A 19655-nucleotide genomic window follows, 5' to 3' on the forward strand; every position below is an offset into this window, starting at 1 on the left:
GACAGAACTGAACTGATCTGTCCCGGCCTGAATGCGGCTCAGCTGGTGGAATACGTCTTAGGAGAAGCGAATCCCTGTGAATAGACACTCTTCCTCTGGGTCTCAAACTGGATAAACTGTCACCTGAACACACACCTACATAAGCTGGAGAGGATGGAGAATGTGTGAGAGAGACTTTTCTCTGCAGTGCAAGTCTTTGTGTCACAATATGGCATGACTGATTCCTTCACTTGGAGCTGGTATATCCGGAGCACTCCAGAGGCGCCGGTTATGAGACATTTATTACAACTGCAGTGATTGTACCAAAGATAACAGCATTTGAGATTATACAGATAATCGTGCTCTGACGGGAAGCAGCAGAAAGATGAATGGAGGAACCAAACTTTGTTTTCCCCAATTAGAGTCTGATGTCTTTCTACACACTGCTGCTCACTGAGGTTTGTGAACCAAACAATTTAGTCTGAGAAACTACAACAGCAGAACACTTACACATACACTTGTAGTGAAAATACAGTGATGCGGGTAAGAAATATTATCGTCTTGTTTTCCCATAGAAAAAAAAATCTAAACATCCTTAAAATTAGATCAATTTGCTTGGTAAATGACATGATGCTATTTTTGTAAAAATTCTAAAATACATTAAAATGCAATTCATGCATACAATAAATTGAATAAATATTTTCTATGATTAGTAGGTTTTTAATTTCTATAATAAAATTCAGTTTGACATTTTTGGGGACATAAAGCCAAAAAAATTCAGGTTGATACAACTGTCTTGATATATATCTTACATATCTGTCTTTTCAAATCAGTTATATCTAAATCCTTGATATATATATATGTATATCAAGGATTTAGATATAACTGATTTGAAAAGAAAACCTCAAGTACTTTGTAAGTCTTTTTATTCATTAAATAAATATATATATTTAAAAACTGCTTTAGTATTATTATATTTGAAAAACATTTGTCTGTCAAATCAATGTCATGTGGCGTAACATGCAGAAACATATAGAAAAACAAAACAAAACAAAAAATTACATTACAGACATGACCATGTGTCGAGGTCAATTATTCTCTAAAAATATTACATATTTTGACTTTTTATGAGGCAGTTTAATCCAGACTGTAAAATGACATGTGGTGTGATGTATGAAAGCATACCAAAATGTAATAATCATATTAATGAGTTAAAACATTCTGATAACTGTAAAAAAAAAAATTCTTGAAAAATGTATGTGGAAACCTTTCTAGGAAACAAATACTTTTCTTTTTTTCCTGGATATGCTTATTGTCATTGACCATAGATGTAAACCGGCATAAAATATTATGACTTGTTTTCAGAGAATATGCCTGTAATTGTGCTTATTTTTCTTACCCAACTGTCAAATCTGGCATAAACTAACAATTTTTAATACATGACTAATTTGACAACTGGGTAAGGAAAATAAGCATGATTAAGGGCACAACTTCTGAAAACAAGTTTATTTCAAGTTTTAAGGATTTTTAGACTTTCTTTTAATTGTAAAAACTAATAAGAAAAAACTTGCCTGGTGATGCAAGTTGACTAGTACAGTTTACCTAATGAGGTGGATCAACCAGTGCAGTCTCGCAAACCAGCATCCAATGCGGTTCTTTTTTTGGGAATCTTTTCAAGGAATTGGTCAAAATGAGAAGCAAACACTTCTTACCTCTCTCCAGCGTGGTGATGCCCATGGAGGCCTGCCCCAGTCCCGTCTTCCTCTCCCACTTGCCCTCATCAGGATGATATACTTCCACGGAGGCCAGTGGGCTCTGCTGTGCATCCATGCCTCCCATGACCATGAGCTGGTCTCCGACGGCCACGGCGGATGCCCCGGCCCGAGCGGTGGGGAGAGGGGGCAGCTCGCACCAGCGCTGGCTCTCCAGATCCAGCACCTCGGCGGAGTCCAAAGGGAGGCCGTTCTCGCTGCAGCCCCCCAGCACATAGAGGCGCCCGGCCCAGAGCACGGGCGTGCAGTACACCCGCTGCGCGGCCATGGAGGGGAACACCTCCCAGTACAGAGACTTCACCGTGCTCAAAGCCATCTCGGGGATGGGCATGGCTCCAGGACGGCACACCGGCAACAGAGCATGACACAGGCACAGAGGGGAGGGCAGAGGAACATGAAAATCAAGGCAAATGCATCAACAAAACGCCAGGCTAGAGAGCAGGAGAGGCTGCAACTGTCAGTCTGCCAGAGACCTCAGTTCTAGCTCTCTCTCGCTCGCTCGGAGCCGGCAGGTGGGGGGGGGGAAGAGTGTTTCCTTCAGCGCTGTCTGTGAAGAACTAGCCCTCACTCCATCTTGATGATTTATTCATTTTTGTTGCTGCTTTTAAAAGGTGCATCAGGCCCTTTTAAGTCTTTCCCGTTGTCTTCCACGAGCCGCACAGTTGTAAAAGATATGGAAAGAATGTGTAACTCCGACAAGAAATAAACCAATTTATCCACGTGGAACGTCAAGCGGGATCCCTTTCTGTGGTCCTGCCAAACGTGTCGGTGCGACCCTCATGTCTGACGCTGTGAGGAAGAGGAAAAAAGAGACAATAACAGAGCAAGCGCAAGATTAAAGACAACGTAATCAAATGAGTTTCATGCATAATTTGTTGTCACCTTTTATCTATTAATTTATTCTGAAAAACATCAAAAATGCACTTCATGCATACAATGACTTCTTTTCTATGATGAGTATGTTTTCATTTCTATATTAAAATTCAGTTTGATATTTTTGGGGGCAAACTGAATATTGGAGTCAAATAAAGTGAGGGTGATACAATTGTCCGGATATCATTAAGAAAAAAAAGAATAATTAAAAGAATGAATACCTTATTTTGTAAGCACTTTTACTTAAATATTTTTACATAAACTGCTTAAGCATTAATATTTAAAAACTTTTGCCTGTCATATAAAAGTCATGTTTTGTAACTAAACAGTAACAAAACAGGACAGGACATGCCATCAGAAGGAGGACAATATAATCCTACTAATCAAAGAAAAAATTCCCAGATTGCCGAAGGCTTACGTGTGGATGGAGGCAAGCTGCCGGTGGAGATTGTGGGCCGATCTGATCTGCTCTTAAACTTATTTAAATAAATCGTATAATTCAATGGCCAGAGCGCTGACATTTACCATTCACTATTTACTGCCAGGGGCTCAAGGGTAGACGTGTGTGTGAAGGTGTTGGGCCACAAAGCAGCAGTCTGGCCCTCTCCAAAGGTCACTGCGTCTGCAGGGACCAATGGCCCTGGATGGTCACTGAACCAGGCTAATTTGGTTCATAATTTTGGACTTGAGCATCATTAAATAAAGGCTTCATTATGGTGGGATGTGTGAATAAATATGACCTTAATGCTAGAGAGAAAGAGAAGCACTGGAAAGGTTACAGACATTATATGCAAAAACTTACTAGGTGCATGTGTGGGAGACAGCAGGATCTCTTGGGCATCTTTTAGGTAATAGCATAAGTAAAGATGACAAAAAAAAAAGAAAGCAGATCTTTAAATGGCAGCGAATCGGTTGTGTAATTAAGATGCTGTGGATTCTGAGCCCAACAGCATGCCACAACACACAGCGTGTTAACGACTCCAGACAGACTAAGAATTATGCAGGAAAAACATCAGTTTCATCTAGAGCAAAAAGTGCTGCCGCTAGGCACTCTGACTGAGTACAATCAGTCCAGATCATGAGACACCATCAGGCTCTTCTTTGGGTTTAGAAGGAGCAGTTTGTAAGTAAAATGAATCCTTCTCTTGGCTTTTCGTTAGACTTTCCTCCAAGTAGAGAGAAAAGACAGATCATCAGTCTCATTTCCTAAAGATGATGTCAGGAACATGGGATAAATCCCAATTGTTTAAGGTCTATCTCCCTTGATGTAGAGTTTATTTCACATAGAAGGAAGAGTCTCGTGGGAATTGTAGGAAATGATGATGTCACAGGGATATGCTGTCCAGTGGATCCATGGGATAAACATCAGCTCCAGTCTGCATTGCCTAGAAAACACAGAGGAAGTATAACAAACTAAGTACTGGAAGAATGACGAAGGGAGCAAAAACAAGAGAGAGAGAAAAGGGCAGAGAGCCAAGAAGAAGAGAAACAGATGTTTATGTTGTGTTCTTGGAAGAACTCCTATCTATAATTAGGCCAAGACATCACGTGTTGCATTAAGATATTGTACACGAGTCGCATATTGTAGCTATGAATGCAGATGGCAACAAAACTAGAAGCATATAAGGCAGTGTTTTTAGCACTATAAAAAGAACTTTGCACAATAAAAATAAAAAAACTATGCCAAGCCTAAGCATCTTTTTCCTCCCTATTGAGTGAATTCACTGCCATTATGTTTTAAAAAACCCTTTTGGACTTGGCGGTAATGGTGTCCTAACCTACGAAATTGATTTTCTATGAAGTGTCTGCTCACAGGGAGAAATTTCTACACTCTCTCCACACTAACTTAAGGCTGTATTCAGACCCAGACCCGAGTATTTTAAGGATGCTGTATTCTTCCGAAGAAGGTAAAATCTATTTTTTTTCCTGTAACAATGTCAGGCGGCAACTATGAGAGACCCTGAGACAGCTACAGTCTTCATTTCTGCACATTTCTCAATTTCAGACAGTTAGAGGCTCTTAAATCCTCAGAGCACTCAGCAAAACTGAATGCACAGACAGCTGGTAAAAGTTTATAAAAGCCAAAAAAGACAGAAAACTTCAGTGTTTTTTTAAGCTTCAAAATGTAACTTCAGTAACCACATTTAATGAAAATAGAGTCAGCAGAATTAAAAAACAAAGATGCACAGTTATGCAATAATTTTCTTATTAGGTATATTTTTAATGGTTTTCTATTTCTTAAATCAAACTGTCAACATAATTTATCAGTGGAGTAAAGAATAAACTTAATTCAATATTTTTTTTAAATCAAGTCTTAATATCATATGCAAATTATGCTTTATGTAAATTAGTCTTGTTTTGAGTTTACATATTTTTAAATGGATAAGAAGAGAAAATAAAAAACTAATTAAGAAAAAGATGTTTGCAATAGGACTATTTGCATTTATTTGACAAGTTCAAAATGAGTCCACATGTCTAAAGCCTGCAAAGACAAGAGTTTCAGCAAGGGAAAAAGACACAGACAGATAGATAGACAGACAAGACAGATGACAGTGATTTATGCGGTAGGGAACACAACCTGTAGGGAATCCTATGGAAATATTTTAATTCATTAAGATGCTTTATTAATAGGATGAATTATAATTGCTAAACAGGAAGGGAGTCAAACTGTAAGATGGAAACTCTGAACAACATAATACTGAGTGGAAAAGATGGATTGGCCTTGGGCACAGCTGACAGTCCTCCAGAAACATGCTGTTGGATGAATCAAGTATTCTGTACAAACAGTTCTTGGTTTCAGCAAAGGCTCCATGACCGTTTGGTAAGACTTCTGGCTGCATCTGCACTGGAAAAGACGCAGAGGAATTATTCCCTCTTAAAGAGGGGTTCAAGTCCGTGCCTGAGCTCCAGATAACATTTAGAAGGCTGATCAGCCTTAATCCCTCAACTTCACAATTGATCCAGGCTCAAAGAGCTCTTTTTTTTTTATCTGTTCAATCATCCTTCCACAGTCTGAATTTTTCATGCCTGCTATTGCTAATGTTCTGTCCAAGCAAATGTACATGCAAAGAGCGCTGTTTCCTTATTTCCATTCTCCACCATCCTCTCCTGCCTCACGTCAGCCTCTCTCTTCTCGCTCCCATTGATAGTCACCGATCACAAGAGCCCCCGCATTTCTCAGGCGTTTAGCCTTTGGCACAAAAACATGATTACTTCTGCATAAGAGTTTCCAGGGAAAGGGAGTTGAGCCGGCTGGGGCCTTGGAGAACATGCAAGGTGTGTTCAAAACAGCTTCAAAGTTACACAAAAACACTAAGACACAAGCTTAAAGGCATGAACACATTATGAATAAATCAGATTTCTTCTATAATGTAAGGTGCAAAGACAGCATCTCAATCTAAGACATATTTGATGTAAAAGCATACTTAGTTAAGCCAAATTTTATACAAAAATATTTTTAAATGGTTCCTTCCTCGGGTACAATGCATAAACATGCATTGAAATGATTCCCTTTTTGCTTTTCGGTTGTGAAAGAGTACCAAAAAATGAAGTAAACAGAAGGAGTCAGCAGGGGAGAACTAGTTAAACAGAGCATAAGGTAAAATAAACAAAGAAATTTAGATGTAGCAGCCTGGGGATGCAAACACAACCAGGAGTGTGAATGCAGAGGATGGGTTTATATCATAGTGTGTTTGTGTATGTGTGTGCATGTGTGCGTGTGTGAACACCGCAGCAAATATGTTCCTGGATTCCCTTGGTGAATCAAATAATCAAATGATTTACTGCCTCACCGCTCAACGTCTCTACTACTACCAAAGGCAGGAAACAACATCATGTATACACATACACACGTTTGTTTTTCCATCTTAATGATTTTGGACTGCCTTCTATAGCTCTTATACTGAGCTAATGATATTTTCTGTTCCCTAACACCTAAACACAAACTTCCCTGCATTTTTACACTGTCATTAAGTCGTTTTTTCTCGTGTGAACCATTGGCTGGTGAGATCAGGTTGTACTTTTTTAAACGCACTAGGGCTGTCACAATATCAGATTTTATCACGCCCAAAAGAATTCACAAAATATTGCGATATATTGTTATAAAGTATATCGAAATCACTATCAGAATGTTGACTAAATAAATAATGCTATCAGTCAAATTCATCTTTACTTAGTTTATTTTATTTATTTATTTTTTGAAGAAGCAGTAGAAGAAGAATCACACCATTAAAAGCCTAAATTCAGTCAGTTCATCATTTTGGACTTAACCGTTCAATTCATATGGATTAGTTTTTACAATCTCTTTATGAACTTTTTGAAGCGTATAGAAGAGTCAGTTGCTGCCAATAAAGGGACAGAAAGAGCTCAAGTTTTATCAAAAAGACCTTCATTTGATTTGTGTTCCTAAGATGAACGAAAGTCTTACGGGTTTGGAACGACATGAGAGTAATTAAAGACAGAATTTTCATTTTTGGGTGAACTATCCCTTTAAGAACAGTAACTAATTACATTAATTCAAATATTTTACACCACTGTGCGCCCAATTATTGAAAGAGAACTAATTTAGACAAAACCTGACCACTTTAACCACATGCTCATCTGGTCCCCAAACACGTCTAGTAATGTGGCACAGAAAATGCTTCACTAAAATGACAAACTCACACCGAAAGGCACAATTCTGACACATCTTCTCCTTACAGCCAGTAAACCTATCCTTATCGCTTAACTCCATTATGCACATCACTACAATAGTAAGCAATGATTATACAGGAAATTTATGCAACAGGAACACACTGTCTCACAAGACCGAAAAGGTTATTCTAATGCCTAGCCTGGGGGTCCCTGCACACATTTATCTTACTGTCCCGCTACAAAAAGAGAAAAATATCTCTCTTCTACTTATCTGATCTCTAACCCCACAATCTATTTCTTAAGAGATAAGAGAAACTAGGCCAGCCAGCCAGAGGAAAGAGAGAATAACCCATCATAAAGTAAATCACAGACTGAATGAAGTTAGAGAGATGCTTTGGTTGGTTAGGGAGTTAGGTTTGTATATTGTATTTTATTTTATTTTATGTTAGGCTTTAGGAACTTTTTGTTTGTTATTTTGGCCCGGTCAGCTCCTGAATCTAGAGTCTCAATTTAAGACAAATTCATCATTGTTGTTCTAAATTCAGTCTTTCATGTTGCACCCTTTTCCCTAGAAGGGGAATTTAATGAATGTCAATGGGGTCCAAAAACAGCACTGTACTTCATTGACTTCCATTACATGGACAAAAAAAGTTATATTGAAAATATATTCTTTTGTATTGCCAGATCAAACAGGTTTGGAACAAAATGAGGGTGAGTAAATGATGACAGATTTTTCTTTTCTGGGTCGTGCACAGAAGACCAGCGGCCAAGGTCAGGATTTATGTTAAATAATACAATAAATATAGATTTGTTTTTCACCAAACCCTATCATATACCCCCTGAACACTTTGAATAAGAAACATTCATAGCACCATTTTATGATACTTTTGCATCTTTTTTTTAAATGTCCTTTTGTGATCCGAAAAAGAAAGATGGCCATATGACATTAGAACAACACCAGGGTGAGTAAATGATTTAATTTTCATTTTTGTGTGAACTATCCCTTTAGGTGTTTGAATATGGATATTAATATAAGGCAGATAGTAGGGTTTGGATCTGGATTGAAACACACACACACACACACACACACACACAGAAGGATTAAACAAGTAAATTGCATAAATGAAATGTTAAATGTCTGTGCAGTGATCTCTGTTTAAAACTTCAAGAGATTTGTAGAAAAGCACTGCAGTCTATCAATGCCCAGGATTGCGTGCAAATGGCCCATTTCACTTTCTTGCCTCTGCTTTCTATTCTGTCTTTTTCCACAGAGAGCTCAAGGTGACATGTCTTTTTAAACACTGACCTTTCGAAATATTCTGGAGTGCTGGGACTGAAGCTGGATATTGAGCAAGAGTGTCTTTAATTAAAAGAAGTCTCAGATTCTGTAACACCTTCAAAGGTTTAGATGAACCTAATAAATACCAGGGTTGTGTGCCATTCAGAATTGAATTGAACTGAAAATGTCTTTTAAACTCTGAATTTGACTTTAGGTAGCAAACATTATGCAGAATTGTGGTCTGAATTGGAATAAGAATTAAAATAAAATAGATTTTTTTTTAAAAATCCAATGACAATACACTACCGTTAAACATTTGGAGTCAATAAGATTTTTTTAAGCAAAAAAAGCTACATTAAATACATTTATGTAACAAAAGATTTATAATTCTAATAAATGCTCTCATTTAGAGCTTTCTATTCATCAAAGAATCCTGAAAAAAAGCTATCAGTGTTCATAAGAATATAAAGCAGCACAACTGTTTTCAAAATTGATAATAACCAGAAATGTTTCTTGAGCTGCAAATCAGCATATTAGAATGATTTCTGAAGGATCATGTGACACTGAAGACTGGAGTAATGATGCAAATTCAGCCATCACAGGAATAGGCCTATGTTACATTATAAAATATATTTAAAAAGAAAACCTGTTATTTTAAATTGTAAAAGTATTTTACAATAAATTACCATTCACTTTTTAAACATTTGCAACAATAACCTCAGAAGCAATCTGTTTTTTGCCAATGTTTCTTTTGAACATTGAGCAGTTTTTGGTTGTGAAACCACCGAGATATAAATTCCAGAAGAAATGGGATAGCCTTTTACAGGTGAGAATGTGTTGGATTGTGAGTTTGTATGTCTTAACTCAATATTACATGTTTACTTTTAATGTTTTTACTCTTACTATGGTAACTTTTTAATGTTGTGTCAGCTGATGCCTTCGTCTTGTGTTAGTTTAGCAAAATCATCTTCTAAAGTCTGTCATATATACAGTGAGGAAAATAAGTATTTGAACACCCTGCTATTTTGCAAGTTCTCCCACTTGGAAATCATGGAGGGGTCTGAAATTGTCATTGTAGGTGCATGTCCACTGTGAGAGACATCTAAAAACAAAAAACCAGAAATCACAATGTATGATTTTTTAACTATTTATTTGTATGATACAGCTGCAAATAAGTATTTGAACACCTGTCTATCAGCTAGAGTTCTGACCCTCAAAGACCTGTTAGTCTGCCTTTAAAATGTCCACCTCCACTCCATTTATTATCCTAAATTAGATGCACCGGTTTGAGGTCGTTAGCTGCATAAAGACACCTGTCCACCCCATACAATCAGTAAGAATCCAACTACTAACATGGCCAAGACCAAAGAGCTGTCCAAAGACACTAGAGACAAAATTGTACACCTCCACAAGGCTGGAAAGGGCTACGGGGAAATTGCCAGGCAGCTTGGTGAAAAAAGGTCCACTGTTGGAGCAATCATTAGAAAATGGAAGAAGCTAAACATGACTGTCAATCTCCCTCGGACTGGGGCTCCATGCAAGATTTCACCTCGTGGGGTCTCAATGATCCTAAGAAAGGTGAGAAATCAGCCCAGAACTACACGGGAGGAGCTGGTCAATGACCTGAAAAGAGCTGGGTCCACCGTTTCCAAGGTTACTGTTGGTAATACACTAAGACGTCATGGTTTGAAATCATGCATGGCACGGAAGGTTCCCCTGCTTAAACCAGCACATGTCAAGGCCCGTCTTAAGTTTGCCAATGACCATTTGGATGATCCAGAGGAGTCATGGGAGAAAGTCATGTGGTCAGATGAGACCAAAATAGAACTTTTTGGTCATAATTCCACTAAACGTGTTTGGAGGAAGAAGAATGATGAGCACCATCCCAAGAACACCATCCCTACTGTGAAGCATGGGGGTGGTAGCATCATGCTTTGGGGGTGTTTTTCTGCACATGGGACAGGGCGACTGCACTGTATTAAGGAGAGGATGACCGGGGCAATGTATTGCGAGATTTTGGGGAACAACCTCCTTCCCTCAGTTAGAGCATTGAAGATGGGTCGAGGCTGGGTCTTCCAACATGACAATGACCCGAAGCACACAGCCAGGATAACCAAGGAGTGGCTCTGTAAGAAGCATATCAAGGTTCTGGCGTGGCCTAGCCAGTCTCCAGACCTAAACCCAATAGAGAATCTTTTAAGGGAGCTCAAACTCCGTGTTTTTCAGCGACAGCCCAGAAACCTGACTGATCTAGAGAAGATCTGTGTGGAGGAGTGGGCCAAAATCCCTCCTGCAGTGTGTGCAAACCTGGTGAAAAACTACAGGAAACGTTTGACCTCTGTAATTGCAAACAAAGGCTACTGTACCAAATATTAACATTGATTTTCTCAGGTGTTCAAATACTTATTTGCAGCTGTATCATACAAATAAATAGTTAAAAAATCATACATTGTGATTTCTGGATTTTTTTTTTTTGATTATGTCTCTCACAGTGGACATGCACCTACGATGACAATTTCAGACCCCTCCATGATTTCTAAGTGGGAGAACTTGCAAAATAGCAGGGTGTTCAAATACTTATTTTCCTCACTGTATATATCAAAATTGCAGACAGTCACTGACCGGCATTGACTGTTCCAATATGGCGGACGGCTTTTGTATAGCGGCCCATTGGAAAGGCCGCTAATATGGAATCTATGTCTATAGTACAACTGATGTACTTTCAACGGCTAAAGAATAACCATAATGCACTGTGAGAGTCCCGCACCAAATGAATTACCGTGTCTCACCACCAGAACATGGTGCCTGCAGCTGAATCCTCCATTTCCACCGCTGGCTACAACGTAATATCATACAGGTATAAATTCCTTTTAAATTGATTATTAAATTATTTAATTAAGATTTATACATGCTAGTTTCCATGACAGAGTTCAAGATAAGTCTTTGTATTACGACTGCAGCTGCCAGTTTGCAAAGTTTCAAATGATGATTAAACAGCAAGCACAAACTGCAAAAGCAGCAGCCCTTCCGGCACACTCAGTTTTCGAATTCACTAACTCGTTTTCATTCACTCCATCAAGTGGCCTATATTAGTGGAGTAACATAGGGAATAGTGAGTGAGGGTATAGACGGCGATTTTGAGCACAGCTTATGTCTCCCTCATCTTATAGTGCTGGGGGTGCCCCAGGACAGGTTTGAAAACCACTGGACTAATGAAGTCATATGCTTTGTGAATTCACTGAGTTCTTCGTGTCATTTCATTTCAGCATCTTGTGGAGTGTAGCTAATTCAATTCAAAATCACTTCAGGAATTGTAAAGGAGCCAATTTTTCAAGGTCCATGCATTAGGCCTCTAGCTAGAGTTAGCATCGCTGTTCTTCGTGTACTTCAAATACTGATACCACAGTGGTGTTAGATGATGGAAAATAGAAACACAGCTCCTCAGACAGAACTACCAGTGGAATCTAATAGGATCTCTAAACTTGTCTTATCTTTTCGTTAAAAAAAAATATTAATAAAAAAATATGCCAACTCCTGACTGACTACATTTATTCATTTAGCAGATGCTTTTATGCAAATAGGCTTACAAATGTGAAACATCACAAACAATTTACCATGAGAGCCAACAACATTTCCTGTACACAATGCCAGATTTAAGTATAAACTAGATTAGTTGCTTCTTCAACAAATGCCAATGTTTGAGTGAACGATTTAGAAGCTAACAAAGACAGAAACAGAGGGGAGCGTGTATAATTTAGCTCTTAAAAATTTGCCAAAGTTAAGAGAAACATTTTTCATGAGAAAGGTAAGAAAGGAGAAAAGGATTGCCACTGTACTAATCTGCAGTCCAGTGAAATGATCAGGACCACTTGAGACACAATTAAAGCCTGCTTTCTGTACAACAGTTCATCTCCTCATTCCTCATCTTCCTCTCTTGCTCACACACACAAATCCTCATTCCATAATCTTTATGTTAATCTGAGGGACTTGCATTACTCTTTATAAGCAGAGACCTGTCGCATAGGTTCAGTGCCTAAATAAAATAAAGGTAACACTTTACAGTGAGATTCCATTTTAAACTATTATTTAACAAATCTCAGCTTACAAGTGAAAGTTATTTTGGTTAAAGATTACGAGGGCACATGAATGAAAAAAAAAATTACGATATAATTTATAAGTACTGCAATATTCCATAAAAAAATAAGAAATGTCAATTTTAATTTCATGGTGACTTTAAAGGTTTCTCGGACTCATTTTGTAAACGCATAAATCGATTTAACACCATACAAGAAATGGCACCCATGGTCACCTAGGCTACATCGCCTAAAACTGAACCTACCTTTTCATGATGAAGCACAAGTACAGCTGTACTGCACATCTCATCTTTGCAGTTAACTATTCACCTACAAATATGAAGTTGCCAACAACAAAATATTGGTCTGCATGACCTGAAACGCATTGTTATATACTGATCTTGTTCAAACAAATTTATATATGCTATTTTAGAGTGTATAGATACTATGGCCATTTCTTCTCTCTGCATGCATATGAAAGTCACTGTTTCCAGAAAACCAACCTTTTGCCAAACAGTCTGTGTGTGCAGGTGTGTTGGTGTGCAAGTGGGTGGTGTGAAATTCAAAGCATATTAATGTGAGCATGTTCTCTAGATAGCTATTAACAAGTTTATAATTAACGTTGTAAACTCAGTAGGGTGTAGGGGCTGTGAAGGGGAACCAGTGGTCGCTAGCTAAGTGAGTGTATTGAGAGGCCATCCATCTCCTGTGACCGTATCATTTCTCTGTTGGAAGAGCAATCCACAGGAAGTCAGGCCCTTTCTTACATGTCAAATTAGAAGGCACTACAGGTCATAGGCATCTACATAGTTCCCTGGGTTACGTATTTGAGGAGATCTAAGACTAACCTTCAAGCAAATAGAGGGAAAGACAAAGGTGAATATAATTGGAAATCAATGCACAATAATTTTCTCTTTTTACATTTGCACTTTGATTCAAACAAGTGGATTTTGCCTTAATACACCGCTATAATATCTCTGATTGGGGCGTCACCTTAGATGTTTGACAGCACAGTGAGTGGCTAAAATAATGGAGACTGTGAAGGACGAAGCTCCCCTTCACTCAACCTGCTCAATGAAATGACTGGATTAGGCAGTTAATTGCCCAGAGCTCGGACATGGATTGACATCCATTTAACAATTACACTGTAAACTGATGGCGCTTTGAGGATTGATTGCGCTTTGCTAATTTGCATTCAGTCATGTTTGCTTTCATTCTTTTCTTTAAACGATTGTTGCACAGGCTGCAGTTTCTAGATATGACTTTCTGTGAATCAACCCTCAAGTATCTCTCTTCATGGTGCCTTAAAAGGGTTTACCAGTTCTGTTTCTGGGGACTTTGTGTTATTTGGTAGAATTGGTGTCAGGTCAAATTGAATGGGGGGCGAAGAGGCACATCCCTTAAATCCAAAAACTACAGAGAGCCAGAAAAGACGGTGTTTATTGGGAGCACACACAACTCATTACACTTCTCATTAATTACCAGATGATAAAGCAGACACTTGCATATCAGCCTGTGGTGCAAATGGAAAAAAGTGCACGTTAATTTTTCTAACGATTATGCAAATGATCGCCAAGCAGGCGAAGGTTATCACGTCTGCATGCAAGGCAGTAATTACCGCCTCCAGGGATAAGCACGAGACGAAATCATTAAACAGAAGAGCAGCAATGCATTTAAAACATCACCTTAACAATCAAATAGAACTAAGTGGTCCAACTAAAAAGTTTGACATTTAGAAATTAATAAAAAAAATTAGGTACACTTAAAAAAACATAGTATCTTAGCATATTTCTATTAAGGTAATTTCATTCTAAATCCTCCCCTTAGTGGTTGTAACGCTTTAAAGTTTGTTACATTAAGTTTTAACTGTTCCTCTAGTCCAGGGATATCCAAACTCAGCCCTGGAGGGCCACTGTCCTGCAGAGTTTTGCTCCAACTTGCCTCAACACACCTGTCTGGATGTTTCTAGCAGAGATGGTCTTATTATTGGGAGATAAGAGGGTCAGTGGCTCTACCATTGGAGAATGCGTAATGGCTAACTTGGGTCACGTGTGCTTTGGTAACCAATCACATTACAGCCTTGACGTCATTAAAGTTTGTTCAAAGTTGTGCGATAGTCAGTCACTGTTTGTGGATATATAGAAATGAATGAGAAGTGCAATTGTCAATGACTTCTCTTATAAGGGTATACCTACACAACACCATTTTCAACTAAAAGCTGAAAACTTTTTGTGCGTTTTGGCCGTTCATTTACACAACAACAGTGTTTTGCAGGTCTGAAAACACAAGGTTTTGAAAATGGGTTTCAAAGTGCAAGATTTTGAAAACGATGCCTTGACCATCTCCATGTAAACAATAAAAACATGAATTTGTGAAAACGGTAACATCATGCACATGCGTATTATATGTTCATGCATGCGTATTACGTTTTTGTGGAGTGTTTATTGACAAAGTGAAATCGCCAACTGCTGGCCTGGTATGCATAATACAGCCTTTTTAGTCATTTTCACAGATCCGTGTGAACGGGAATCTTTTTAACAACACTGTCGTCTGTTTTTAGTACATAGTTGTTGTGTAAACACATTTTTTTGGGGGTGTAAACTCTAGAAATAGATCAATCCAAAAGGAATGTTTGAGAGCAAACATGTTTAAGATTAGCTGATGGGCTGTCGATTCATTAATAAGCTATTCATTGATAAGCTATTTCCTCACAAATGCGGTTTATTCAGTATAGTGAGGCCTCTTCTCCATTGACATCCTTTAAAAATAAAAATAAACGGCTTCTTGTCACCTTCTCTGCATACTGCAGTGTTAGCATTACGCTTTTTTCGGCTAAGGTTGCAGGCTTGCCTTCAAGTGGCTTTGTTTCTAGTATGCCTAGAAAGACTCTGGCTGCGTCCGAAAACTTAGGCAGCTGACTTGTTGCCACGGTGCCCTATCAGGCAATGACTTTGCAGGCAGCATTTGCACATGAAGGTTCCTCACGAAACTGATTTCGGACAGACCTCTGCGGCAGCGTAAAGGTTTAATGATCTACAGCAAAATAGAGAGAGCTTTGGTGAAAACTAAGCTATTTAATTACTACAATATAAAAAAACAAATTACTACAATAGTAATTTCTCGCAAGAAATGACATAAAAAGTGGAAAACGTTGGTCAAAACTGACCATCAACCGCAACTTTCAGACGCCATCTTTATTTTTCTAGCTTAACTGTCACAGAATGGAAAGCACAGGATTCTGGGATATCAAAGGCAGCGAAGGATACATCTATGCTGCCTCCCTATCATTGAATGTGCCCTCTGAAGGCAGCATTTATCAGTTTTCGGACACAGCCCTTGATTAGCTGGTTCAGGTGTGTTTAATTGGTGTTTAACTTGCTTAAAGCAGTTTACAAGGCGAGTATGAGGCACAGCAGCCCCCACAAACAGCTCGATTCTCAAAGACAATTTTCCATCCTCTCTCATCTCACTCAAATTTGGATTTACTTTTTTAATACATGTTCATGGTTGCATTGTGAACAATTGATCAGTGCATGTTATTCCAAAAGACAAAATTTGTTTGTTCTCGTAATCTTTAATCAAAATGTAAAAACTCTCTGAAAGGACATCAGGTAGCCCATTCATTGTATTAACCAATAGCCAAAAAGCTATTTAGCCACTGTTTTTGCATTCATTCTGATATGAAAAAGTACCACCCTATTTTTGTCTCATTCAAAATTCTGTTTCACTTTCTGGCCGCGAACACCAATTCATGTTGACTTTAAAGCAAATGACATATCTCCAGACACTAAACCTTCATTAAATCTATGACTTTTGAAATTACTGCTAATAATGTTGACTCCTGTTGTATTTTTCTCATTTGTTAGTTCACCAAAAAAAAAAAAAAAAAAAATTCTGTTATCATTTACTCACGCTCATGTCGTTTCAAACCAGTATGACTTTCTTTCTTCAGCGGAATTCAAAGGAGGATATTTTGAAGAATGTTGGTAACCAGGCAATTTTGGATACCATTGACTTCCAGTGTATGGACAAACATATCTCAAAATATCTTAAGTTCCACACAGAACAAACAGGTTTGGATATATGGGTAAGTAAATTACAGATTTTTTCATTATTTTTAGATGAACTATCTCTTTAAAGCGTCTGCTCGACTAAATAAACTAATGTTGACTTAAAAAAAACCCACTTTGTTCAGGTGAAGGCAGTGGAAATGACATTGAAGACAGGTTACACACAAACTATGAGCATAAAATGATGAAGAGCACAACTGCGGATTTCATTACTGTTAGCTTGTTAAATGGCTTTGTAAAAACATTAATCACAAATTTATGCCGTTTTAGATGAAAGAGAACAGCCATGCAACAGGTGATTAAATTAAGATAGATTATTAGGCTACTGTGTAATGTGACAATAAAGCTCTTGTTGATATTGGATTTGTTTAATCAAGCGAATAATAAAGTTAGATGCCTCTCACTAAACAACATTCTCCATAATAGGCCATTTTCTAAACAAATCATTGAGAGCCATAGCAGTTCAGCATCATAGCAGTTGGGGGTTGTGCAGTGCTGACCTAATGCGGAACAGCATCTCCAAAACCCGTGAAAACACACTGAAGACACACTGCACAGACCGCCTTTCCCAGTCGTGAACTCAAAAAATATGCCTGTATATAAAAAAAACAGTAGCCTACATTCTACATCAACCAAAACATCCTGAAATCAAGATTAAATCGTAAAGGTTTCGTTGCAATCAAAATTTTAAAAGCATCAGCGTTCCTAACACACGACTGTGAGGCTTCTATCCATTTGATACGCTTTTCATACGACGGTCAAATATTTTATAGAAATTATCATTTAATTTATAATCGTTTAAATCTTAATATCGAAATACAGATTATGCTATAGGTGGATCTTCTCAAAAACAGGCACAAACAGTGCCTCGAGTAGACTATAGGCTATGCAAAATAACACGACAAAACTTTCAACAATAACCTTCTCGTGCGTAGTATTACCTTTTTGTTTTGTCCTGCCCGTGCGAATCTCCAAAAGTCAGTGAATAAGAGTGAGCTTCTTCAAACTTCAATCAGATTTTCATCTCACCGCGCAACACATACCGGAGACATAGCGTTATGCCAGCGGTTAGTTTGGGTTTCGGACAGATGCGTCTCGCACGAGTATCTCCATTGGCTCAGCATCAGTTACTTCGCCCTCCCCTGAATGCTCACACGCGCGGTCTGCATCCTGGATGTATGCATCCCCTAGTTACTTTGACACTTGAAAGAGAACTAAAGTGAACAGTTTGTGATCACAACTAACAAGTATAGCCTATATTTATCTTACAGCCTTTTAATTTAACTTCAAAGTCTTCAAGGGTTCAATTGGCAGACTGCTCAAGACAAGAAATTGCTCGAAATCGTATTCTGTTATTATTTGCAATGACAGAAAATTGCTTGTTACTAAAATAATAATCATTGATATCTGATTTGTTGATTCAATGTATTTCCATAATCGTCACAATGTCAGTTAAAATCTTTGTTCTCGTCATACAGAAGAAAAGAAAGAAACACGTGCTTCCACTGGAATGCGTGATGTAGACTTTCGAAATGAAGAATTGGTGATCCTGTTGCGATCCTCCCTCGAACCCTCCTGTGCCTCGCATGCTCCGACTATTATAACAAATTACATGGGTTATGGGGGTGCAGTGAGTGACACAGCCTCACTAATGAAGTGCATCGGTGCAAGCTGTCATTTAGTAACACTACTGCCCCCTTTTGGTATTCAGTAACATTGTCGTGTATCAGCAACACTGTGACTCACACCATTAATTCCAGTGAATATCTCTCTGGAAAAAGTTTCTGTTTAGCCACATACGGTAAAGTCGTCACTGCAAAAAAGCCATTATTTAAAAAAGGCCACCATTATGGCCCATCAAAAATGTGTGTGTGTGTGTGTAGCCTATGGACTGTAAAAAACAACAACAACAAAAAATTTCATGATTTGTTATCACAACCTTTTTTCTTTTGTCAAATCAACTTAGATCATTTATGTGGTTCAGATAACTTAATATTTTGAGTTTCTGTTGATTAAACAAATCTCCATTGTTTTAACTGTTTTAATTTCAATGAACTCAAAATTTGAAGGCAACCAGTTTACTTACTTTTTAAAGTTTTTACAGTGTACATTATAGTATATTCAGACAGATTTCTTACAAATAATCAGCTGTATATATCCAATAGAAACACAAATGAAGCATGCTATAATTAAGGGCAAAGCAGATTAATCAGTCATGGGTCTGTATCCATGGAAATGGAGTGAAAATATTTTTCTCATTATTTTCGAGTCATTAAGCAAGATACTCTGTGCTGTGGCCTAAAAGCAAGTTGTACTACACTTTAAATGTGGGCTAATTATGCGACAACACCTCATTTAGCCTGTAATTGAAAAATTTCTGACTACCAAAAAGACAATTAATGAGCAAAATACATATTGGGGTAATGAGTTAAAATGGAAGCGTGCATTGGTAAAACCAAACAACAAATACAGAAAAAACAACAGGTTTCTATAAGTTTTTTTGGTCCATACATGAGATGGATTAATAGAGTGAATAATCTCTGTTACATTTATAATTGTTTGCTCAAGCAATAACAAGTCTTATTGTTACAATATACTGCATGTGATGAATAGACCTGCAGTCTTGCACACTAACAAAGACAGAGATCCACATGAACAAACATACAGACAGCACACTATTCAGTGTAACTAATTATGACTCTCCTCACTGCCTCCATGGTGAACTCGATCAATTGATCTCATTTGCACATTCTCCAGAGGAGGAATTTCTGCCCGTTGTCTCCAATTGATCACCTCTGCAGAGTCTCTGTGTGAGTTCACTGCTGAAGACAGGAGGTCAGCAGGAGGAAATGAATGCTTGAGTCAGACTCCTCGACAGGCCAACACAAACATCTCAGACACAAAGAAGAAATAAACTGAGGTGGGAAAATAAAAAAGGCATTTTGTCACACTAAATGGGGGATGATATCAGAAGCAA

The 19655-nt window shown here is 38.1% G+C and overlaps 1 protein-coding gene across 1 annotated transcript; it reads right to left on the minus strand.

The window, feature by feature from the left end:
* Positions 1 to 1277: 1277 nt before the first annotated feature.
* Positions 1278 to 17812, minus strand: LOC311073790 (uncharacterized protein). Its single transcript, XM_084099755.1, has 3 exons — positions 17620 to 17812; positions 3427 to 4009; positions 1278 to 2540 (listed from the first exon to the last, which is right to left on the minus strand). The coding sequence occupies exon 3, from the start codon at positions 2080 to 2082 to the stop codon at positions 1582 to 1584; it is 501 nt and encodes a 166-aa protein (XP_083955881.1). The 5' UTR covers positions 2083 to 2540; positions 3427 to 4009; positions 17620 to 17812; the 3' UTR covers positions 1278 to 1581.
* Between the last annotated feature and the right edge of the window lie 1843 nt (positions 17813 to 19655).

This window comes from Abramis brama (assembly GCF_963993115.1).
Source record: "Abramis brama genome assembly, chromosome: 22".
Taxonomy (NCBI): Eukaryota; Metazoa; Chordata; class Actinopteri; order Cypriniformes; family Leuciscidae; genus Abramis; species Abramis brama.

What these genes read in the sequence shown, in the direction of transcription:
- LOC311073790 (XM_084099755.1), bottom strand. Translation starts at nt 2,082, where the DNA reads ATGCCCATCCCCGAGATGGCTTTGAGCACGGTGAAGTCTCTGTACTGG.